The sequence below is a fragment of the Kryptolebias marmoratus genome, linkage group LG19 (genome assembly GCF_001649575.2).
Source record: "Kryptolebias marmoratus isolate JLee-2015 linkage group LG19, ASM164957v2, whole genome shotgun sequence".
Classification (NCBI taxonomy): Eukaryota; Metazoa; Chordata; class Actinopteri; order Cyprinodontiformes; family Rivulidae; genus Kryptolebias; species Kryptolebias marmoratus.
The window spans coordinates 6,381,520-6,405,167 of NC_051448.1; the positions used below are offsets into that span (position 1 = coordinate 6,381,520).

A 23,648-nucleotide genomic window follows, 5' to 3' on the forward strand; every position below is an offset into this window, starting at 1 on the left:
GTGCAAAATAAGATTTTAAACTACCAAAACATCAGTGCTCCAGTATAGGCTGATATGTGTTGAGTTAATACATCTCAACTGATACAAACACCACAGGATCTGATTTTGAAAGCTTCAATTTACTGTTGGGTACAAAAAAAGCTACTGGTTTAAATCTGCAGTACCATTTAGGGTAAATCAGGCTTTTAAAGCACAAACAGATTCTACATTGATGTGTTTATATACCATGAAGTTTGTTTAATATCATATGGAATGAGCTTTAATGAGGGAGAGACTTGGATTAAGTTTCCTTTTTAGTTCATTGTTATAACTGATGCACTGGTGCTCTGTGGTGTGAGTATTTTGAGACAATGACAGAAATACAGAAGGGTTATTGTTCGGTATTTTATTTTTTTTAATCAGCTGACCTCAGTGAGCATTTGTTTTTAAAACCACTGAAGTTAGCTGATGCAGCAATGGATCTCAAAATAGCCTCCTGAGACTTTTCATGGTGACTGTGAACTTGATTTTGCTTCAGCTGAGGACAATGAGACTGTAGACGGAGTAGGAAGCGTTTCCAGTAAATGCTTGCATAAGCAACACAGGTGTCCAAACACGGTTTATTTATAGAGTTTTTAACACAACTTTTTCAGAGGGCTTTCTTATACTTTCAGCCCAAACATGTTGGCAATTTTTCACATTTGTGCTGTCAAAACATTCTAAAACTTATGGTGCTGCGGCACTTTTGATCTGGAAAAATATAAATTCTGTCCTAATTACAAAGAAAGTGGTCCAACTTTTGGTGCAAGATGTGTGCTAGAATGCATCAATACTAAAACTTGCAACAGCAGTTTTTTTTAAACTAATTTAGGCTTAAAAGGGGTTTTGTTTAAAGTATTGTATGAAAGCAAAAGTTTAGCAAGTTATGATTTTTATGGTAACTGATAAAAAAGCACATAAAAAAACTGCAACTGTTATAACAAACATGACATTGAACTGTTGGATGCAAATTGTTAATATATCCAAACAATTAAAGATTGTAATTGCTCAAGTTTTTATTTCTTTTCAAAATGAGAAGTTAAACTGAACAATCTGTTACCAATTAACTATTACACACGCACTACTTTGGCATAAATGCTTAAACTGAATTTATTTCTCATGAGTCATGATCTCAGATTTTTGTCTGAATTGTTTTGGTTTGTCCCACTCTGTGCGTACGTCCTGTCCTGCCCTTCAGTGAGAATTGGCTGCTAAAGCAATGTTCATGCCTGGTTTGACCCCTGTTGCCAAGAGAAGGTGGTAAACCCTGCAGATGCTGTCTGCTTGAATGTTTACAGTCCTGAGAGGTGACCTCTGCCTACCTGTCATCACTCTGTCCCAGAGCTGGTGCCTTCTAAAAACCTTTCTGTGATCTTCTTGTTTTTGAAGAAGAGGTGGGAAAACTCAAACTGGTGTCCCTCCTGTGCCTGTCTAAAGCTTTACATTCTGTGTTCACTTGTGATCAGCTTGTTCCCAATCATCTCTGAAGGCACAGCTGATGACTGCTGTAATTGATTGTGCCTTTGCTAGATGCTGCTTCTTTCCCCTAACGTTTTATTCAACACATAAACCTGTCAAATGAAATGACGTACAGCTGCCTGGCACAGTCAGTGTTGCTGTTTTGAATTTTAGTGGCAGCTAAGTGTTTAGTTTTTCATTATACATTAAGGTTATGATCTATGCTTAAATTGAACTTTTTAATCAGTGTTTTGTAATCTGAGCAGCAAGATTTATGGTGTCTGAAAAGTTTGTTGCACAATCTTTTAAGTCTTACAAATTTGCATTTTTTTGTGCAAAGAATCAGAAAAGTTGGGTTTTTGTGCATTTTGTTAATCAAAGAGCACTTTAAGGGCACAATGGGTTTGACATGTTGTGGTGGTAAACTTCCTTTCATGTGATGATCACTGATTGAATAAAACCCAAAAGCCATAGGATTGATTACACTTAGGCACCCTATGAATTAGATTTTTCTTTACGGGCTTTCAGATATTGCACTGACTCAGTCATGTGACGTGCACACAAATATGACCGCTGAGGTGGGGACAGATGACAAAGACCAAAGGTTTCTGTTGTAACATCGGTGCAAAATGCTTCAGTTAGAACAGTCTGCAGTTTGATATCCTGCCTGTAGGGATGGCAAGAGCTGAAGTTTTGGTGGCCCTAATTTGTACTTCAGTCTTTACAGCCTTTGTAGTAGTTTGCTTGAGAAATGAGAAACTTCAATGAGAAACTTCTGCCCTGTTTAAACTGAAAGTGCTTTTTGCCTCAGGTAAGACACTGACTACTCAGAAGTACTGATTATAGTCTCACTTTAAATAAATCTAAACATTGCTTTTGATAGAAATGTTGAGATTAATGACATTTAAAGTGGATGGTTTTGGTTTTTTGTGCTCATTCCATCAGTTTTGATTCAAATTTAAATGGAACTTACTGTCCTATTTGTCATATTTCTTAGCATTTGCTAAGGTCTGTGCATATCAAAGAGATGGATGTCTTCATAATGTCTTCAATCCAGTGATTCATAACGCATAGGACTGGTCTAATAGTTGCAGAGAATGTTGGCATATGTTGATTGTACAGAGCAGGGATGAGCAATAATTTGCTTCAGAGGCCTTAATCAGATAAATTAACCTAAAAGGGATGCTTTTAATTGGGGTGGAGGGGAGGACATTTTAAGGGCATTTTCTTTATGCAAATCTTTATCTGTGCTTTGGAAAAACGTCTCATTGAACACAATACTGTCTGGCATATCAATCATACTGTCTAGAAACTGTCTTTTGTCAGACTAGATGTCTTCTGTGGGGAAATGATGCAATATTTACATCAATTTTGTTTTTAAAATGCACTTCATCGGCCTGGTTCTGCAAGGGCAAACAAATTGCATAGACTGTTTTAGTGGCATTGATTTGACATTCTTTTATATTCTTCCAAAATTAATTTCTTTACTCACTTATTTTTACTCCTACAACACGTAGGTGTGGGACTCATTCTTGCTTCTAAAACAGTTTAAATGCTTAAACATCAATTTCCAGGTTGTTCAAAAACACCAGACAAAGCATCCTTTTTAAAATGGCGCACAAGAGGTAGAACACGAGAACATGAATTATGGCTTTGATCAGTATCGGAGTTAAAACTTAAACATTTAGTTAATAAAAAACATTTGGCAGAATCAAATGGGTGATTAACCAACATTAAGGTTCAAAGCGGCAAATGTCAGCATGCACGTTTAGTTGCTTCAATCTGACTTCATACAATGAGGGCCTAAACTTCTCCATGTAGATGTCAAATTACTGGTGGATCATACTGCATCAGTTTGCTCATAACCAATAATTGTTAAGGTGCCTTCTCCATGACGAACTAGCAATTTAAGTCATGCAAAAAACCAAAACATTCCTTTTGTCATACTCTTAAATGTTCAAAGCTTATACAGCATTTAGCCCTGACAAAGCACGTTAGTTTGACAAAGATTTGACTTGGAGTGTTTGAGGTTCAAGACACCTGTTCCCTTGAAGTGCTAATAACTCTAAATCTGTTCCCTGTGGTCAGATTTCTGAATCTTTTTGCTTTAGAGGGGATAAAACTTTTACATGACTGCAAAACTTGATACCAAGGTTTCTGCACTTAAACATGGTGTAGTTTGCAATGCCTTTGGAAAAATACACCAGTGATATTTTTTTTGATCCAGGAGGTTGTACAGACACCACTCCCCACAGATATTTGCTCTTTTCAGGAGAAAGGCCAGCCTCTTGTCTTTAACCAGGTGCGATGTGGAGTATCTCTGCTCTGAGATGTGAGCCCACTGTTATGCAAAGATCAAACTGTGCTCCAGTAGGAGCTCTGGATGATGGATGAGGCCTCAGAATTAAAGCAACCAGGCAGAAAAGACATGCTGTGGGACTTCAGTCTTAACATAGCTCCAAGCCATCTACATTTTGTTTTGAGATGTAATGATTGACTGTCCTTAAATGGGTATTAAGTGACCTGCCTGGGCTGTAAAGAAGTTTTTGCAAAGACTGAATCTTGACTGAGACTGAAACATTTTAAATGCTAATTCTCTACCCCCCCNTCCAATAGCCAGTTTAAGTTAACAAAAAACTTTCAGTATAAAATTATCCAGCAGAGAAAGATGGAAAAACGGTAAAACCAGTTATTCTGAACCAGCAGAACACCCCTGGCATGAACCTCAGACTGATCACTCATCATGAGGTCAAAGTCCTGTGGGTACATGTATACCCCACAGTCATGTTCCTGATGTGTGGTGACCGTGACATTTCCTCTCTCCTCAGCAATCCACGAGTTCCCAGATGACTTTTTTTCCAACAACGATCGAAAGAGTGGAGCCGTCCTGCTGCACATTGTGGCGGTAAAAACTCTTCAAGTGATGATGCATGATCTTTACAATCATCATGAACACAGCTCAATTCAACACTCTCCCACAAAATCAGGATATTTTGTAGAATGTAATGAACATTGCATTGTGTAGAATGTGTTACTAAGGAAAATTAAACCCCGTTGGGTTCATTCCTGACCCTCTAAAATAACTGAACAAAAAAATCAACTTTACCAGGCTACATGCACTTATGTTCCTCATATCATTACATACACTGGTCTTTGAGCTATGTGCCAAATAAAGCTGGATAGAGGGCATAGCATTCATGATTTCAAAAGATTTTTTCACTTTAATTTAAATTTCAAATCACAGCTAGAGGAGAACTATGAGAATCAACTTGCTGGAAGTTAAAAACCAAATGATTACAACCGGTTTAAAAGTAAAGAATGACCATTAGATGGTTCTCAGCCTCTTCTTTAAACCTGTAAACTCATGCCTTTTTATATTAAAAGATCCCTGCTCAAATAGGATCCAAGTAAGTTGCACATGTAAATTTTGGACTGAAATGGTTTCAACTTATGACCAATTTGAGCAGTTTTCTGACCTTTAGTGAAGAATATAAAACAGTTTGACATAAAAAAAACCTTCAATTCAACCCTACTTCAATTACTGTTGTCACATAATGGATTCTATTAGATAAAACATTGTGCAGACCAGCTGCACTGCCTTTAGTTTGTAACAACTGTCTTGTATCTGAGGATATCTGAGGTCTGAATTAAAAACTATAAATTTTTATTCATAGAATTCAGCCTCCAACATTTAATTATCAAGTTTTTTTCATTGATTTATAAAGTTAGATTAACATGCAGGCTTTATATTAGTGTATTAAAACATCCAGTTGTATATTCTCTTTCATTACAACAAAGCTACAAACACAGAATTATAATTAACTTGTTTAAAAAGCATTAAAATTTTATAACCTGAAATTTACTTGCTTGAAACTTGTATGACATTTTGAACTCTCCTCGTTGCAAAGATTGAATATCATTGACCTTTTTAAAGGAAAAGTCTGAATTTTCTTGAGTTGCAAGATAATATGAATTAAAACCCAATTACAGCAAATGTTTGAGCCTAAAATCTACTCTAGCACATGTTTAATGTCTAGTTGAAACATGACTTGGTGTAAAATTGTACAGCCTTAGAAGGATAAAATGTGAGGTGGTTCTGTTCTTACTGCAGTCATGTACTGCCCCCTGTGGACAGCATGGAGTGCATCGTGTCTGAGCTGCTACTGATGTCACGCCTGATCTATAATTTATAGATCTTCTCTTAGCTGCTGAAATAAGAGGTTTCTCTCCGTCCCTTATCATAATGATGAAAGCATCCACATCTTACCTTGCCATATTGTTCAGAAAAGCTTGATTTTAACACAGGTTCAGTTTGGATTCATGTGAGATTTAGCTTTTATTGTCTTTTAGCAGCAACCTATGATCTGTAAGTGCTTCATCACAGCTTCTTGTTTGGTAAATAAGCCCACTTTCTGTTTGCAGACTCTCTACATGTTCCTGGCCCTCGCCATAACATGTGACGAATACTTTGTGACTTCACTGGAGAAGATCTGCGAGGTGCTGTGAAGGCTGTCATTTTATTTTTTTTTTTTGGAGTTGAACTTTAACAACATTTTGTAAATAACCCAGCTGTCTTTTATTTATTCNCCCCCCCCGGCTCCCACAGAAACTGGATCTCAGTGAAGACGTTGCTGGAGCCACCTTCATGGCAGCTGGCAGTTCTGCGCCCGAGCTCTTTGCATCTGTCATCGGTATGCACTCGTGCAAACAGTATGTGTGTGTGTACAGACAGTCCCAGATGGTTTGTGTCACTGCTGGTTCTGAGTGGCTTCCTCCCTGTTTGCAGGTGTCTTCATCACCCACGGTGACGTGGGAGTGGGGACCATCGTTGGCTCAGCAGTCTTCAACATCCTATGCATCATTGGTGTCTGTGGAATCTTTGCTGGACAGGTGTGTGTGTGTGTATCAGGTCGAGCAATTTACTGCTGTGTATGCATCATTTTGTTTATTTATAGGCTGCAGAGCACTACATGTGCAGCACTTTTTTTTTCGGTCTTTGTAAGAAAACTCTTGAAATGAAGAGCTAAAGTCCTGAGATGTGGAGACTTCAGATGAGTTTCAGATACAGCTGAAGTTTTTGGAACGTCTTGAAAAATTAATTACATTTATCATGAGCAGGTTAAGGTTAGACACACCTACTTTTTTGAATGGAAGAAAACAAAGTATAGCAAAATTCAGCCTTTTAAAGTACTGTCATGTTGTCCCTTCAGGCCGCCGTAGTTTTCTGTAATACTTCTAATCAAATGTCTGCCTTTTTATAATGGCTACTAATCTGTGTGATAAAATGCTGTAACAGTTGAGATTAGAAAATATCTGCCTTCTTGTAAACTCTCAGGTGGTGTTGCTGACCTGGTGGGCTGTTTTCAGGGACTCCTTCTACTACATCCTGTCGGTTGTGGCTTTGATCGCAGTAAGTAAACATTCATCATCATGAGTTTGTCTTTTTTCCCCCATAATTCTGAAATAAATTTTTTTTTTTCAGTTTATCTACGATGGGAAGATAGTTTGGTAAGTGATTCATCCAGTTGAGCTTCTTAAATTTGAGAAACTTTAGTTTTTGCCCTTATGACTGAAAAGTTGAATTCAAAAACACACTAAGGTAAAATGTTTTTGTTTTTTTTTGTATCCAGTGAAAACTTTTTTTCCTTTAAAACAATTGTGCTACTGTTGCAGTCATCATATGACTTTTACTAAATATAGACCACTTTTTTTGCTTTGTAGTTTGAGTTGCATAATGACAAATGGCAAAACTACTAATCTGTAAAATGCACAACCCAAGTCTACAGAGAATCTTGCTTCAGGTTTATCAGAGTTATATCTATGTGACTAAATGTAGAACCTGTTAAATTGCTCTTTGATTTTTGTTTAATTTTTTTAAAGCTGTGGAGTCCATCTTAAATTGGGTGGACCTCAAATATTAGTTGTAGATGAACATGTATCACTAAATTCTATGTAGCAGTTAAAGCCAAACTTTGAGCACATTGTGAAATATCTTTGTCTAAGAGTAGGTAATGAGTAGGATGCTCCACCACTACCACACCAAATTTTACCTCTATCTGTAAAATATGAGTTATAGCCACTTTTATGTACTAGTTAGTTGACTGTGGAGAGCAAATTGCACTGGGTAGACTCCAAAAGTTTATCAGTTATAGATGCACATTCAGAGATGACTTTGAGATGAGATGGTTTGATAACAACAAATGCACATCCAGACCTGAGCAAAAGCATTACCACCACTTTGGCTTTGGTGGTTGGCAACAAACTAAAAACTAAATGTACTTTTTTAATATTGTGAAGACCTCAGTTTAACCTGAGCTGGGTTTTTTTCTCAGGTGGGAGAGTTTGATTCTGGTCGTCATGTATGGCGGATACATCCTCGTCATGAAGTGAGTGGTGCACGTTCTCTAAATGGCTCTTGCTTAATCAGGCATGTTAAATTATAACACGTTCTGCTTTACTCCTGCACACAAACATCTGTGAGTTGATGAGTATAAATGGCTGTGCACTCACAAGAGGGCACTCGGTTTCCAGCTGGAGGAGAGCATCCCATTTATGTCTCCGGCCCAGATGGGAGCAAGTTTTCCACTGGATGGCTTTTGTGATGATGCTAACACAATGAAAATTAAAAATGATCATGTGCAGCTTTTATTGTAGGGTTTGACACATCTGGAAGGCAGTTTGATGAATTGTTTTGTAGCATATAGCTTGCAACTATATATCATTTTTTTCAACCTCATTTTAACCATTTTTATTTATATAATAGGTGCAACAATCTGTCAGTCTGCGCTATACTTTAATTATTTAAGTCATAGAGTTACCCGTTAACCTCCCAGCAGAAGTACTCTCCATTAGGCCTCATTTCTTTAAAGTCCAAACTGAAATAATACCGACCATGCTGGTCTGTGCAGCTGGTAAGCTGTGCTACACTCAGCAGCAGCAGCTTGCTCTCTCTGCCATAAGAGTTTAATCTTTTTCCCCCACTGCAGTGGCTAAGAGCACAGGCTTAACCGGATCATTCCTCTCCTTTCTCATTTGGAGGAATAAATGCTTACTGTAGGACATGCAGTCATGTCTCCCCCTTCTTCCAAAATATCCATTGACCGTTTTGGGCTGTTCGGGTCAAAATGGACCAGTATCTGTTTAATGTAGCCCAATGAGTGCTCTGAAATGACCTCCTGGGACTCTGATGTGAGATAGTATTTCCACCTCTTCCCTTATCAAATTTTACCAGATGATAAAAGTGGGGTGGAAAAAGATCTCATCTCATCTCGTGGGCATTCTACTTGTTGTTACCGAAATCGACAGGCTTTGTGAAATTCAGTTTTAAGATATTTTGCTTGATTATGACAAACACAAGATTACTACATATCAGCAGACTCCTAGACGCTCTCCCTAAATAAATAATTAAAATGTCTTTATTCTTCTTAGCATTGTGAACTGTCCCAGTAGACTGTCATTAAGATTAAAGACATTTAAATCAATGCAAGGAGATAGTGCCATGGAGTTTGCAAAGCAGCAACATTTTCATGCCTTCAGTGGAGCATAGTGAGTTAGTGCTCATCTGTAGCTGCATGGAAACAAATCATGGCCCATTTTATTCAAGAAAATGTTTCACAATCTTTAACTTCTACCAAAAATTCACCATGACTCTGATTACAACTGCAGCCTCAGGATGTGGCAGTCTGTGTGCTTCTGAATTTGATTTTTAGCTGTGACTCACTCAGTTTTAATGGTTCAATTCAATATTTGTGCAGAGATTTTAGTTGCATATTGTGTCACACTAGGGGACCACATCTGTAACAGGAGCTCGGCCAGTTTAAATGGTACAGCTGGAGAAGAGCCAGCTTCAGCTGTCAGAGCAAACAGCTGTATGCAGACATTAAAGTGCATTTAAGTCATGTCTGCAGTCTCGTTAAAACTTAGTGTAATTAGATTTGACCAGTGTGTATCTGTCAGATACTGAAGCATGCTGCAAGAGAGACACAGGCATGCTGTTCTGGTTTGGCTTGACATAAAACAACCTATGCCCATGAATTCCAAATGTAGATCAGAGGAAGAAACTAAAACAACTTGGATTTAAAAAAATAAAATGACACCGAATCTCATCTTGCTCCCCAAAATCAAAGACCTTTTTCAGTTGTAAGGTTTTCTGAAGGTGTCTGAGATGGAACCGCTCGTATAATGCTGCCAGTATTACGTGTGATTACTTTGTGTTCAAAGGCAACACCGGTTCCTTCAGTGTTTGGGGCCCATTTTTATGTAATTGCACTGAAATGGTCTCACTGAAAGCGTGTGGCTGGAAGCCTTGTGATTGTCCCCAAGAAACGGTTTTCTTTTCTCTGCTCCAAAAGAACAGCATATATCAGGCTGTTTTATGCTGATGCTGTTGTAAAGTAAAACACAAAATGAGAATAAATGAGATATTTGCTAATAAATGCAACATTTTGAACATGTTGACTTATTTTAAAACATTTACTAAATATGACTCCTGACAGCCATTTTTGCCCTTTTTTTTTTGCCATTTCACTGAGGGATTTTTGCCTTTTGAATTTTCTAGATTCAACTCCAGCATGCAGCGGTTCTTCATGGGGAAGTCAAAGAAAAATGTGGCGAATGGTAACGCTGCGACCAGCAGTGAGATGGAGGACGGTAATACTTGTTTTGACTATGTTTGGGATGACGACCCGTCATCACCTTTACTCTCAGCAGGTAAGGTTAATCAGACGGGCAGAGTTAAATCAATAATTTAAATCAAATTCTCTCTAAGACTGTAGATTTTCTTTCTTTTATTGAGGTGTCTGTGGATTTAATTTTTGCTCCTTTCTGCTTAACCAACTAAAACCTCTTCAGCTAATACTTATTTTTCAGCTGAAAACTTGGCTGAGGCCCAATGTTAAGTTTTCATAACTTTTTACATTTTGCAGAAGTATGCTAAACTATTTTTCCTGCTAGATTTATATTTATCAAACAAGCCTAAACATTAAAGTTTTATAAAAAATTGAACTATTTTTCTACTTATGCACTCTGACCTATAATTATACTGTTTTGACTGCATTTTTTTGCCCCTCCATGACTTTTTGATCAACTAAAACCTCAATTTTTAATGCAGAGTTTGAGTTTTATTCCTTCTGATCCAGAGTCCCTTTTCGTTTCTCCTGTCTCCAACTTCTAACCTTTTAGAAAAGTTTACGCTTTCTGAAAAATGCAACTCTTTTCACTTTGACTGCATTACCATGCCTGTCTGTTTAGCCTTACTAAACTTATTCTTGCTCGTTGTCAACAGTGTTGTGCTGCTATTTTCTGCTTGCATACTACTTTCCTTCTGCCAGTCTCTGGAGCATAGACCTACTCACTCCTGAAGTGGTAATGAATTTCACAAGAGAAAATGTTTACGCCGGCTCTGTTTACTCTGTTAATTTATGTGCATTGGTGCATGCATAATAAGTCGAATTAAGGCTGAGTTAAAATTAATAAGTGTACTGTAGAACTTGTTTGGTCCTTTGCTGGGAATTGGTTTCAAAAACCAGCGTATGAGGAATAATGTGACACCACAAATCAACCAAGTAGACCAACTAATTTGTCTGCCACCTTTTAAGGTTATGATTTCAAATAGTTTTCTGATTCAGTGTAAGACTTTTTAGAATCAGTTTCTGTCAGAACATAAATGTTTGGCTGATGTGCAAACTTCAAAGTTGCACCAGGCAATTTGGGAATACTATTTGAAGTTTAGTATCCTGAAATCATTCAAGCAGTTCACAACAAACTCATTAACTGATCCATATATGGTGCTTTTATAAAAAGGGTAAATAAAGCATCAAACACTGGAGTCACAGGGTTTTACTATTTTCAAAGCCCTTTTAATGACCCAAAAATCTATCTAAAGTCAATCTCCATCTATTTAAAGTTTTAGAATATTCAATCATCTTTTGCTGCAAGTAAAGGTAAGATTTGTTCTCAAAAATGGCTCCTGTTAAAAATGTTAAATTTTATTTTTCTTTGTAGACATTAATCAAAACAATAATTTAATTTACATGGGGGTTCAGCTTTAGCTAATAACTGATAATTATTTGACATAACATGACTACAAAAATGGCTAGATTACCCCAAAGGATGACCTTTACTTTAACTGACACTGGTTTTAAAATGTTTGCATTTTTTACATTTTTGGTCTGAGACAGTATAACCTTTCTTGACAAATTGCTTATAGATTTGTAAAGTTTGTTTGCACTGTACAGTCCAATAATTGGATTTACCTATTTTCCACAAAAAACAAAATTTGTCACTCCGTCCCTCCAGTCAAGCCCACCAAGCCTTACAGCCGTGGCTCTGTGGTGATGGTGGATGAGATGATGAACGCCAGCCCTTCAAAGTTCAGGTTTCCAGAAGCGGGCCTCAGAGTCATGGTCACCAGCCACTTTGGACCTAAAACCCGTCTGCGCATGGCCAGTCGGCTCATTATTACAGAGGTAAAGCAGTCGTTCTTGCTTCAGTTATCTTCAGCTTACAGCCCTTTTTTAGTTTTAACAAGTTTAAAACAACTTTCTCATCCGGTCCATGTTTGGTGCTGTTTTTCATCTGACTGCAGAAGTGTGAGCCGTTTTGAAAAAATAGTTTTTAGTAGCAGGTCTTGTTCATGAGCTCTTTGACTTAGTTTATTTTTTCTGAAAGCGCCAGAAGTTGGTGCAGGCGTCCAACGGTGTGGAGACACAAGTGACCGACGGAAAGGTTGAAATTGAGAACGGAAACGTGCCAGAGGACAAACCCACCAAGTCGGAGGAAAGTGACTCCATCTCGCCGTTTCACATCCCAAGTATGTGTTTTTCTGCATTCACCCAATGAGTGTGAACAATTTTGCGTGCCTGGAATGGATACTTGAGGGGTGCAAAGGTTTGCTCTCCATGTCAGTAATATTTCAGAACCTTTTTACATCCCTCTGTAGGTACTGATTTGAAAAACTGTTGGTGCTGAAAAGAGTTTTCAGTTGAACAGCGTTCTTTTTGTTTTTGCTTCAGCAGTTATTGATGTCTTCTCTGACATGAGCTAGTGTCTCAAAGATGGACTAATGATCATCTCTGGCAGCTCTGAGAGGTGCTGCCCTGTTTTTAGTGATTGATGAACTTAAATCTCTTCTGAGCAGCAGACATCTAATGACATGGAAGTGACCCAGAAGCAGTCTCTTCATAAATAAGAATGGGTAGATGTTCACCTCTGTGCTGATGGTGTAACTATTTATGAATGAAGGTTTACTGTCATATTGTTCACAATCTGGGAAGGATATGAACAGGAATAAAGAGAAATTAAAGACTTCAAGCAGAACTGCTTAAGAGGAAGAAAAAACCCTGAAATGTTACACCAACTCTAACTTTTATTTTAATTTTTGTTCATTTTATATTGGTTTTTGAAGCTGATAAAAGCTGTTATTCTGCTGCAGTCTTCAGCTTTTACTCAAGATGTCATTGTCCTTTTTTATACCCATTTAAGGTCAAGCTAAATTTGATATTTTGTTTGAAAATGCTTAAAAGGAAAACAATATTTAAAACCTTGAATGGGCGTGAGAAACTGCTGTGCATCCTGCAAAATATGACTCCGTATCTTAAGCTAATTGTTGTTCTCCTGCAGGTGGAATTGGCAGCAAAGTGAAGTGGTTGATCTCGTGGCCCCTGCTCCTTCTGCTCTTCTTCACCATCCCAAACTGTGCCAAGCCTCGCTGGGAGAAATGCTTTATGCTCTCCTTCCTCCTTTCTACTGTCTGGATTGCAGTTTTCTCCTACCTAATGGTCTGGATGGTAAATATGAAATCCATTTGGCAGGGATTTTCACTTCGATTTTAATTCCGTTTTGTTGCTCTTCTTCAAAATGAACTGACAAACAAACCAGTGTGATTTTTGTGTGATTGAGGTGTTGAAATTAATATGCATTTTTTAAATATGCATGAGATCTAACATTGGATAATTTAAGGCATAATCCACTATTCTTAATTCACACAATAGATTAAATCAAATATTAAACTGCTTTAAAGGGACTGGTATATATTTTTTGAAGATGGGTTCAATGGCATTATCAGTAAACTGTATCTTACCTGCAGTCGGAGCAATTTGGAGAATCGAGGAGAAATTTTCAGTCAAACTGATCAGACTGGAGTTGGTTTTAAAGCAAATTTCTACCATCTTACAATTCTGTCCACAAATGCAGTCTTTCCAAAAAAAAAAAAATCTTTATTCGCAGTTTCTAAAAACATCCTCAAATATACTATTCCCTTTTTAATGAAAACTCAAAGCTGCTTTGTGAAACTGCTTCTGATCTTTGCCTTTCTCGGTGTCTTCAGGTCACTATAATTGGCTACACTCTGGGAATACCAGATGTCATCATGGGCATCACATTTCTGGCAGCGGGCACAAGTGTTCCAGACTGCATAGCCAGTCTCATTGTTGCTCGGCAAGGTATAAGTTTTCCTGTTAGAAGAGGGAATTTAATTATAGAAACTGTTCTTAGGTCTGCTGGCACAGAACTGAATACCAGCGCATCCATTTCCAAAGAGTGGTTGGGCTTCAGTGTTTTTTCTTTTTTTTTATACTTTACATTTGAATAATTTGGAATTAGGTTTTTTTGTCATTATTCAGTTAAAATAAAATTACATGCAGTTCAATTCAGTGCGAACAAAACAAGTTCTTACAGGACCTTTTTTTCTATGTACAAACAATAAATTACTAATAGAAGATTATAAAATGTATCATTTTGATTGCCAGTTTGTTCACAGCTAACAATATTGATTGCACACTTAAACCTTGTATGAATAATTTAGATGCATTAGCTTGTACTTTGAGGTAAATTGGCTAAAATAACCTTTGTTCTAAAAGAACACTAATGTATCAAGTTTGCATTATGTATTAAAGCTCATTATTGCTCATAAATGCATGGTAAGTTGGCTTTTCTAAATTAAACGCAGCCAATACTCAAATGTATCACCTGCGTACACTGAAACTGAGAGGATTTGCTCTAAAAAGTAAAATGCAGTTAAACGGAAAACAGTCATGTTTATAAATGCTTCTTGCCTGTCTTTTTATATTCTTGGCTAAAGAAGTGTTCTTGTAAATAGCAGGACTCAAAACCACAGAAGTGTGTGGGGGGGGACAAAATCTTCAACAGAAGTTTTGAAAGAATTTGTTTTTATTTGTTTTTTGTTTCAGGTCTGGGAGACATGGCAGTGTCTAATACAATTGGCAGTAATGTGTTTGACATTTTAGTCGGACTTGGTGTTCCCTGGGCGATGCAGACCATGTGTGTCAACTATGGATCAGTGGTAAGTTGACACAAGGTCAGACTGCATCACGTCTGTATTGAGTAAATTAAAAACTATCCTTTATATCCTTTAAGGATGAAATTTGTACTAATTTATGCTTATTTATACTGCCATGAATTGTGGAAATGTTGATTAATGTGCACTGTCCTAATCAAATAAAGGACTAAACTAAACGTTAACTGAGCTGTGGGTAATCTCTTGGTTTTGTTTCAGGTGATGATCAACAGTCGGGGCTTGGTGTACTCTGTGGTACTCCTGCTGGGCTCTGTGGCACTCACGGTGAGCATGCACTAGTTAATGGGAAGTTCATGCTAAGTTTTTATGAGAAAGTTTACTGCTGAGATGTGCCTTGGATTAAATGAAAATCTACACCCAACTTTTACATCCACGGTGTATCCTTTGAGTGAGTTCTTCCTGAGTTCTGAAACTGGTTAGTTTTAGGTCTTGTGGAAAAAAACCTACTTAAGAAACTGAAAGGGTTTTAACCAAACAAACCTTTTGCTTTGTTAGATGTGGCACACCTAATTGGTGTCAAAAGCATTAGTGTCCTTGGTGTAGAAGTTCCCACATCTGATCCTCACAACAGACTATAAACAAATGTTTCATTGGTGGCAAATAGACAGTGAGTCAACAAAGGGCCACTTACAGACGCTCCAGTGTACTGTAACAGTTCACTCTGATTTTATTTACTCAATATGGAAATAATCCAAAAGTAAATTCTGATGCATTCTAATGACTTTGACTTCCTGGGGTAAACTTGACTTTAATTTGCTGCTAAAAAATTGTATTTACTCTACCAAGACAATTTCCCCCAGATTGTTTTCATTTTCAATAACTGCTCAGTGTAACTTTATTTATTTATTTTAAAGAAATATTTATTTTTTGCTTTAAAAATTGTTCAGTATCATGCACGGGGCCAACCATTTCAATGTGTTTGTTTGCAGGTGCTGGGGATCCACCTGAATAAGTGGCAGCTGGACTTAAAGTTGGGCGTGTATGTCCTTGTCCTGTACGCAGTGTTTCTCTGCTTCTCCATCATGATAGAGTACAACGTCTTCACTTTTGTCAACCTGCCCATGTGCATGGAGGAGTAGAGAGCAGCAGCATGCCTCAAATACCAAAACCTCAACAGCTCCCCAAAACAAATGCCAATCCTTTCCTTTTTCTTTTCTTTTTTCCCCTCTGAAAACACTGGACCTATTTTTCTGTTCCTTGCTAGCAATCTTTCTTTATAAATGTTTATTTCTAAAAAAAAAAAAAAAGTTTCTTACAAGGCAGTACGCTGTAATGTTGGACTCAACTGTTTCTCTAAATTGTCCTGTTGTCACAGTGCCGGTCCTTTTTCTTTGGGGTATTTTTTTTTTTCCATCTCTCCCGGCAGTTGTTTTTTTAGTTTCTCTGTATGCCTGTTAACTTTCTACCCATCCAGCATGCCTTTAGCTGTCGGGGGACCTCCAGAATCTTAAGTGCCCCATTGATTGTAGGTGTTTTCACTGTTCACATCTTAAAGTTTTACCATCTACTTCTAAAGCCTTTTCCACAAACCAAATTGGTGAAGGAGAAAGCATCCTGTAACAAATCCTTATTGAAATCCCAAAAGATTAAAGTTAAGAAGCACTTTTTCCTCTTTTAGCCCAAAAATAAAAGGAGTGGGGGGGGGGATAAAGGTCCCCTTCTTTAGCTTGGACCTGACTCCCCTGGCATGGCCTTAGGCAACAGGGAGCAGATTCTTAGTGCTTTACTTCACCCTCTTCTTCCCCTGTAGAGCTCTTACCTTCGCCCACCAGATCAGATCTGCTTTGTTTTTCTTAAAGACCTTTTGTCTGGACACTTTGTCAAGATGCATCGCAGTCTGAATCAGCTGACTGTGGTGGTGTTATGCATCTGCACCAGTGCACAATGTAAATTTGTAAACACTTTTTTTGTATTTATTTTTTCAAAAAGAAAAGTTTTGTCTAGTTTGAAATATAGAGAAAAGCTTCTTGCCAATATGGGACATTTGCTTGTCTTTTACACACAAAAGAAACCTGATTGCACATGAAAACGTTTTCTTGCTTTGTGGCTGGAAGTTGACAAATCCAGCATTTTCCTCCTTTGACAGGTTCTTTTTTTTCTGCACAAATTCAGAGGAAAAATGGCTCCACAATTGTTGGATGTGTCTCAATCTCTCATCAGATGAGTCGTTCTCATTCTAAGATGGCAGTGGTGTGATGGTAGTTCATCAGCAAGTGCAAAGAAACCGGACAGCTCTCCATGCAGTCTGGGATGCTTTCTGGCCAGCAGGGGTCACTGCAGCTCTTCTGCTGCTGCAGAGGAGGCAAGCTTATCAGGGAAACTAAGAAGGAAGAACTTCAGGTGTGATGGGATCTTTTTTTTTTTTTTCTTTTTCATTGTATGTAGATATTGCACTTTAACAGCCGTCCTCTCATTCTGAATCGACTAGTGCTTCCTTCTGTGCGTTTGTACTTTCAGTGTATGTGTCTGTGTGTGCGAGTGTGCGAGTGCTCATTTTTGGGCTCATGTTTCTGAAAATGGACTGGAACCTCATCAACAATGTGAGCACACCTGTCTGTCTGCAGTGCATGCTGGGACATTAAAACACAGGTCCTCCTCCAGAGCACAGTAAAAGGCTGAGGGCTACTGGGCAGTTTCCATGGATTCGGCCCAGTTAACTTTACAAAAAAATTAATTAAGAAAAAAAATTAAAAAATCGGCAGCTAAGAGCACCGCAATTCAGACATTTTGACATCATGCAAAAATGCCTGTGTGGAGTCGACAAGTGAGGGTGCTAAGACTAAGTTTGCGTGAATCTGCTGAGTGTTTAAGTGTTAAAAAAAATAATTCCCCTGTTGTATTGCTGGCGAGGTAGGAGGGGGCACTTGTATATGCAATCTAAATGTAAAGAATCTATGTGACAAAGGCCCCTGCGAGGTTGCCATATAAAGACGGGTGCAGCCCGTGGAGATGTGACGTCACTTTGTCCAGTAATGTGTGAGCTCACAGGTGTTCGACAGCCGAGGAACTGGGGTTTAAAAGAATGGACATTGTCTGGAGCAGCGGCTTTAAGAATTTCCACATTTTCTCCCACTTTATTTATTTTCTTTCTTCTTCTCCACTCTTGAACAAGGGCATTAAGAACTCAGCCCCAGCTGAAGGAGCAGAGGAGATGGGAGGATGTGCATGACTTTAACTGCCCTTTGGACTCTTTTCATTTGACAAACCAGAGAGCAGACTAAGAGAACTTGCAAGTCGTTGGAACTCTGGTTATATGGCTGTGTTCACTGGTGACCATGCAGGGCCTACAGACTTCTCCACACCCTCTCAATATGGTTACCAAGACATGCAAAGCTTTTTACATGTTTTCTAAAAAAAAAAAAATAATGGAGAAAAAAAATGCATGTCTTGGTGGTTTGGTTGAATGTTCTGAAATGGGGCAGGTTTTTCTTTTATTTATTTATTTTTTTTCTTGACAGTAATGTGACAGCTGTCATGGGTCAAACACTGCTTTTTGTCCTGATCTTAGTCATATCTCAACATTGCACTTTCTGTTCCAAAGTCACTTTTGTAAGAGGATGGGAGAGACTTTTGATGCTGTATTTGTCGTGGCTCTGCATACGTCCAGATTATACGGACATCCTGTGTACAAAGAAGCCCACACGCTTGGAAGGAAACGTTTTAGAAATGGCCGTTTTGACACGAGAAGACTGAAAGCGACCTGATGCACTGTGAGCTCAATGTGATGTTTTTGAGTTTATTTGTCAGAAAGTAATAAATGAAAATATATTTAATGTAAAGTTAGTTACTATAAAAACATTACTAAGGACATCTGTATAACTTCAATGAATGTATTGTCTTGCTATACTGGACATATCCAACCAATGCATTTTACTGTAAAGCAATAATGTGAGGAAAAAAATAAAATGAAAATAACTCCTATTTGTTTCAAATGTGAAATGATTTATACATGTATTAGCACGGGAATTGTTTTTATAGGGCTGCCAATGCTGAAGGATTTAAGTAACTTGTCCACTTTAATTAAAACAAATGTCAACACGACATAATGTGGTTGTGTTAGAGATGTCAGGAGGCAAAGTCTTATAGGTGGCTAAAGTGCCATCAGTTCCACTTCAGAGTGGCTTTTATTCTGTTTCACACACCCTCACCCCAAAATGAGTTGAAATTTTTCTACATTTGTAAAGTAAGGGCAAAATATAGGAAGAAATCTTCTGGTTTTTGTTCAATATTTTTGAGGACTAAAGACTAGTACATGACATGGTATTCAAAATAAAGGCGGGATGTGCTTAGAAATTTCTTTTCCACCTTTTTATTCTTGTTGCTTTGCATTGTTTCTGTGGCTTTACCCTTTGCACATCCCAACCTTTAAAACATGATGTACAGTTGTAGTTTTTTAGCTGTAGACCTGTATACTCTAATAGCAATCTCAAATTTAACTTAAGAGGTTTGCATAAAAACTTGTGTATATTTGTCCAAATGTTTTATGATGCTTGTACTAAATTAGCTCTGATATTCTAAAGCTGCTAATGTGAACTAATTTATAAAGCAAAACCTCAAATTGGGATTGAACAGGAGTCAAGGTACCTGACTAATGCAATAAATCCTCTGAAAGTTTTTTTTTTTTTTTTTCTTTTAGAGAAAATATTCCGGTAAAATAAAAACAATACACTAAAGTGAAAGTCTTGCAATTCAAATTGTATTTTGTTAAAGGTACATTGCAAGCATAACACTTTCTCTGCAAGAAAGCAAACCTCTTCACTCCTCTAATACTAGAAAATAAACCTATAAAGCTCCAAAGATCTATACATTATTTAAAATGCTGCACTGCTCCACAAATACGGATTTCCTCTTCGTGTTTCCTTCTGATTCACTGATGTAAGCCTTAATTAGCTCAAAGTAACGGCACTGGAGGATAACTTTAGACTTGCTGACTCAACTTTTAACTTCAGCTAAATGCCCGATGAATCAAAGTTTTGATATAAGCAGTTTTAAGATATGTAATGAATCTTTCTTGGTGAAAGAAGCCTCAGGGTAAAGTTAATGAGTTTGATGTTCTCCCCCTGCCTGCCTGAGTTGTTGCAGCAGCTGTAATTAAGATGTTTTCAGGAAAAGGGGAAAAAGGAAAACTTTGAATGTTTTCAGGCCATTCTGGCTTCAATGCATCTTAAGTTGATTTAGGCTTTTTTGTACACCATGCTTTTAAAGTTTCTATTAGCAGTGGAGCGATCTATTCTGTCAGCATGTGACACACTACAACATTACTGGACAGATGTGGAAAAAGCTAATAAATCCAGCAACTGAAGGCTTAACATTCCTTGAAGAAATGTAAATTGCCTGCCGGTTTTCACGTCAGAGCTTTAGACTAAGATTATTTTATGTTGGGAAATTAGACTCGTGAGCATTTTGTAAGTATTATGTGTGATCTTTAAGCACATTGTGTGTTGAGGATGACTCTCAGCTACTACACCAAAATTGAGCTCAATATATGTAAAATTTGACTCAGTCATTTTGGAGTTTGCTAAAGTTGATTAGCTGTGGCAGCCATCTTGAATTGGGTTGATTTCAAGAGTAAATGAGTTGTAGATGTAAATCCAATGATTACTTTCTGAAGGTGTCAATAAAATTTGTTCAGAGGTTCATAAGATATTTTTCTAACAGATGGGCAGATGTGACTGTAAAAGCAAGGGAACGTTTTTAAAACTAATCTTGTGCCATCAATTAGTGCTCAGAGTATGTGTTGGGGATTTCTCCCAGCTAATAAGAAACCAAATTTTTGCTAAATATTTGTAAAATTGCCTGACGTATAGGCATTTTAAAGAAAGCTATGCAATCCGTTCTCATAGTTTACACAACATTGAGTTTTTCTAATGATTGCAAACAACTGACAATGAATGTTGGAAACATGCAAAGACTTTTGCTTCCAGCAGGGGGCAGTGTTGCCACATGGCTCATTCGTCAGTGTCAACAACAACTCTGTTCCAGCTGAGGAAGAACTGAAACTGGAGTTCCTTTTACCCAAGAGAGCAAAACTCAGCCTTTCTGATTTATAGTTTCAAATATCAACGTGCAGCAAAGCCAAGCAATGGTAAGAAGTCATGATTTCTATATGATTTCACTAAAATAAAATAAAAAATTCTTGCAGATAATTTGTGAATGATGGATGTCCTTCATCAGTCAGACAGAGAGGCAGCCATCTGGTGAGACCAGCATGGACCAAACCAGCTACTGATGCTTCTCCCTAATGAGCCACCCTCCGAAGTTAACAAGCTTCACTGTCCGTCATGATCTTGTGCACTGATGACTTCCCTTCCTGCCCCCTAACAAGCCTGTTTGGGTGCCAACTGTGTGTCTCCTGTGATCGCTGGCTTAGCTCCCACATTTGTTGGACCACTTTTAGAGACGCGACCCACGCAGCCTGGCCTCGTACCATAACCCTGCTTTGAAAAGTTGTTTGTCTCTTCACCCGCCTCCTCCACAGTTGTATAGTTTGGGGACGTTTTCTTTCCTTGTTTGTGTCTTGCCAGTATATTTTTGACAACACTTTGCTGTTTGGGTAAATTGCTGTGCTGCAGTGATGGATGGTGAGGAAACTGGGTTGCTGCTTCTTGCTGCAGTCCTTCAGCGTGAAGTGTTGCGAGTTGCCCCTAATATAAGGTTTGCATTTTCTCCTTTACATGGTAGAACTTAGCCGCCATGCTGATGTCTTTAAAGCATCATCTCTGGGATTTTTGTCTCTCCTTTAGAGTTAAAAAAAAATTAGTGTGGGGCTAGAATCAAAGACAAACAACCTCACAGTGAAAAGTGTGTTGTTGTTCTTGCAGGTCTCCACCTATGGAAGTAAACGAGGCAGTGAATGAGGAGAAATGAGGGAATGAGGGGCACCAAAAACAGGAACAGCAAAGTGTGCAGAACAGATACACAACTCGAGACAGAGGTGTCTGTTGTGTGGGTGAGCAACTTCAGGTAAAATTGAAATATTTAATATAACTGGACACAAAGTAATTTATCTTTTGTTTTGACATTGTGTCCTTTTCCATTCAGACCTGATGAAACATACATTTATTTTTCATGCCTGATGCAAACTCAGAGGTAAGGTCAATTTTTTTTCGTAAAATTCTACAAATTAGCCTCAGAGTGGCTTTTAACAGCATGAATGCTGCGTCAGCATTCACTCCACTGTATTGCATACTTTGTGTTAATCTAGTCAATCATATATGTTTTATTTTTCATCATTTTTTTATACTTTTCTAAATATTGAACTTTATTTACACATGTTTTTCTCATAAAAATACACAGATCTCTTCAATTCTTTCAGAAACATTGTTTTCTTTGAAATCTGCTTCAGCATATTGGTCTACTTTTTTTTCTAGTACTACGTTGAGTTTTTAGCTACCATTTTGCTACTTTTAGCCTTTAGCTAGCGTTTTGATACATTTACCATTTAGCTAGTCTTTTGTTTGTTTTAGCTTCAACAAATCAGTTTATCTTCTGAAAAAAAAAATCCATCAATGTCATTCAGCACTTAAGGTGTACTCTGCATTTTCACACAAAAACAAGCAGTTTCTGTGTTTTTCTGAGAAGTCTCAGATTTTTAAAACACAGCCTGAAGGTCAGAACGGTTTAAATCAGTGGTGTTCAATCCTGGTCCTCCGGGGCCACTATTCTGCATGTTTTAGTTTCTCTGCTCTTCAGCAGGTCTTCAAGTTCTGCAGAAGCCTGTTAATCACTCAGTCATTCAAATCAGGTGTCAAAGCGGAGAAACAACTAAAATATGCAGGATGGAGGCCCTCCAGGAGCAGGACTGGACACCACTGGGTTAAACGATCTTAGTTTTGACTTGAAAGACAGTGGTGTTTTCAGTACTTTTAGCAATGGGTTTGTCATGTTTGTCACTCATCTCCAAAGGCAATAACATTTTTCCTGTTGGTCTGCATGTGTGTCTGTGTTAATTTTTCTGCAGCATTAGCGGTTATTTGGATTCCACCCAATTAAAAATGGCCATAAGTGACCATAGCAAACACAAACATGTATTTAACTCACGGATATTAAGCTAAGGTTTGGTTTGGTAGTAGCTGAGAGTCATTCTCAGCATATTCTATGACTGCTGTTACATCTCTGCAAGATCTCACAATATCGCATAACTTCATTTACAAGGTTTGATCAAAAAAAGCTATAAAAATAAGGATTCTCTTAAGAAATGCTAGGCTTTTTATGTTTTTTTCCCCCTTGTTTTTCTTGTTCACTAAGTCATTCTTTTAGAATCACTGACTTTTGCGGTCCTTGTTTACAGACTGTGTTTTGGGCCAGTTGTGACCTATAAACAAATAAAAGTACAAACTCAGAAGGCCATTTTCACAACAAACTAAGTGCAGATCTCTCAGCCATGATGCTTGCTCAGCTTTCATTCATGCTTATCTGTTTATGACAGCTGATTCTTCCTCTGCATTGTGGCTCGGTGATTAATCCATGCTGCATATGCTTTCATAATCTTTGAAGAAAACAACAGCTTCTTATCAATGTGTGTACATATATTAAGCAGTCATCCCCGGTGAATCTAGCAGCGTGAAATGAAGACTGATAGCTCTGATAAGAGTCTATGGAAGAACTGATTCATAGTGACTCACACGGTCGGTCTTTTTGTTTGTATTTAAACAGGAGATGCTATATGTGTCCAAGAACACTTCCTTTGGGACAATAAAGTCCATTTGATCTCATCTTAGACTTAAGATGGGCACTGAGCCATAGATTACTGTGCTGTAAGGCTTTCGTTTCACAAACATCCATCATTGTAAAATCACATGAGTGCTGGAAAGAGTCCAGATATTCAAACAAATCAAATCTAATTTAAACGTAAAGC

The 23,648-nt window shown here is 37.8% G+C and overlaps 1 protein-coding gene across 2 annotated transcripts in view; it reads left to right on the plus strand.

Moving 5' to 3' along the window:
- The window catches only part of slc24a4b (solute carrier family 24 member 4b), a 31,451-nt gene extending 12,739 nt beyond the window's left edge, over positions 1–18,712 (plus strand). The window contains exons 3-17 of one of the 2 annotated variants that reach the window (XM_017412034.3): positions 4,305–4,381; positions 5,899–5,973; positions 6,083–6,167; positions 6,263–6,366; positions 6,812–6,886; positions 6,959–6,984; positions 7,809–7,862; positions 10,034–10,125; positions 11,773–11,942; positions 12,151–12,286; positions 13,096–13,262; positions 13,802–13,916; positions 14,664–14,776; positions 14,990–15,055; positions 15,721–18,712. In XM_017412034.3, coding sequence (XP_017267523.1) covers positions 4,305–4,381; positions 5,899–5,973; positions 6,083–6,167; positions 6,263–6,366; positions 6,812–6,886; positions 6,959–6,984; positions 7,809–7,862; positions 10,034–10,125; positions 11,773–11,942; positions 12,151–12,286; positions 13,096–13,262; positions 13,802–13,916; positions 14,664–14,776; positions 14,990–15,055; positions 15,721–15,870 — 1,505 coding nt within the window. In that variant the 3' untranslated portion in view covers positions 15,871–18,712. Of the gene's footprint in view, positions 1–4,304; positions 4,382–5,898; positions 5,974–6,082; positions 6,168–6,262; positions 6,367–6,811; positions 6,887–6,958; positions 6,985–7,808; positions 7,863–10,033; positions 10,126–11,772; positions 11,943–12,144; positions 12,287–13,095; positions 13,263–13,801; positions 13,917–14,663; positions 14,777–14,989; positions 15,056–15,720 lie in introns of both variants that reach the window. The other variant, XM_017412033.3, reaches the window with a different exon arrangement.
- Positions 18,713–23,648: the final 4,936 nt, after the last annotated feature.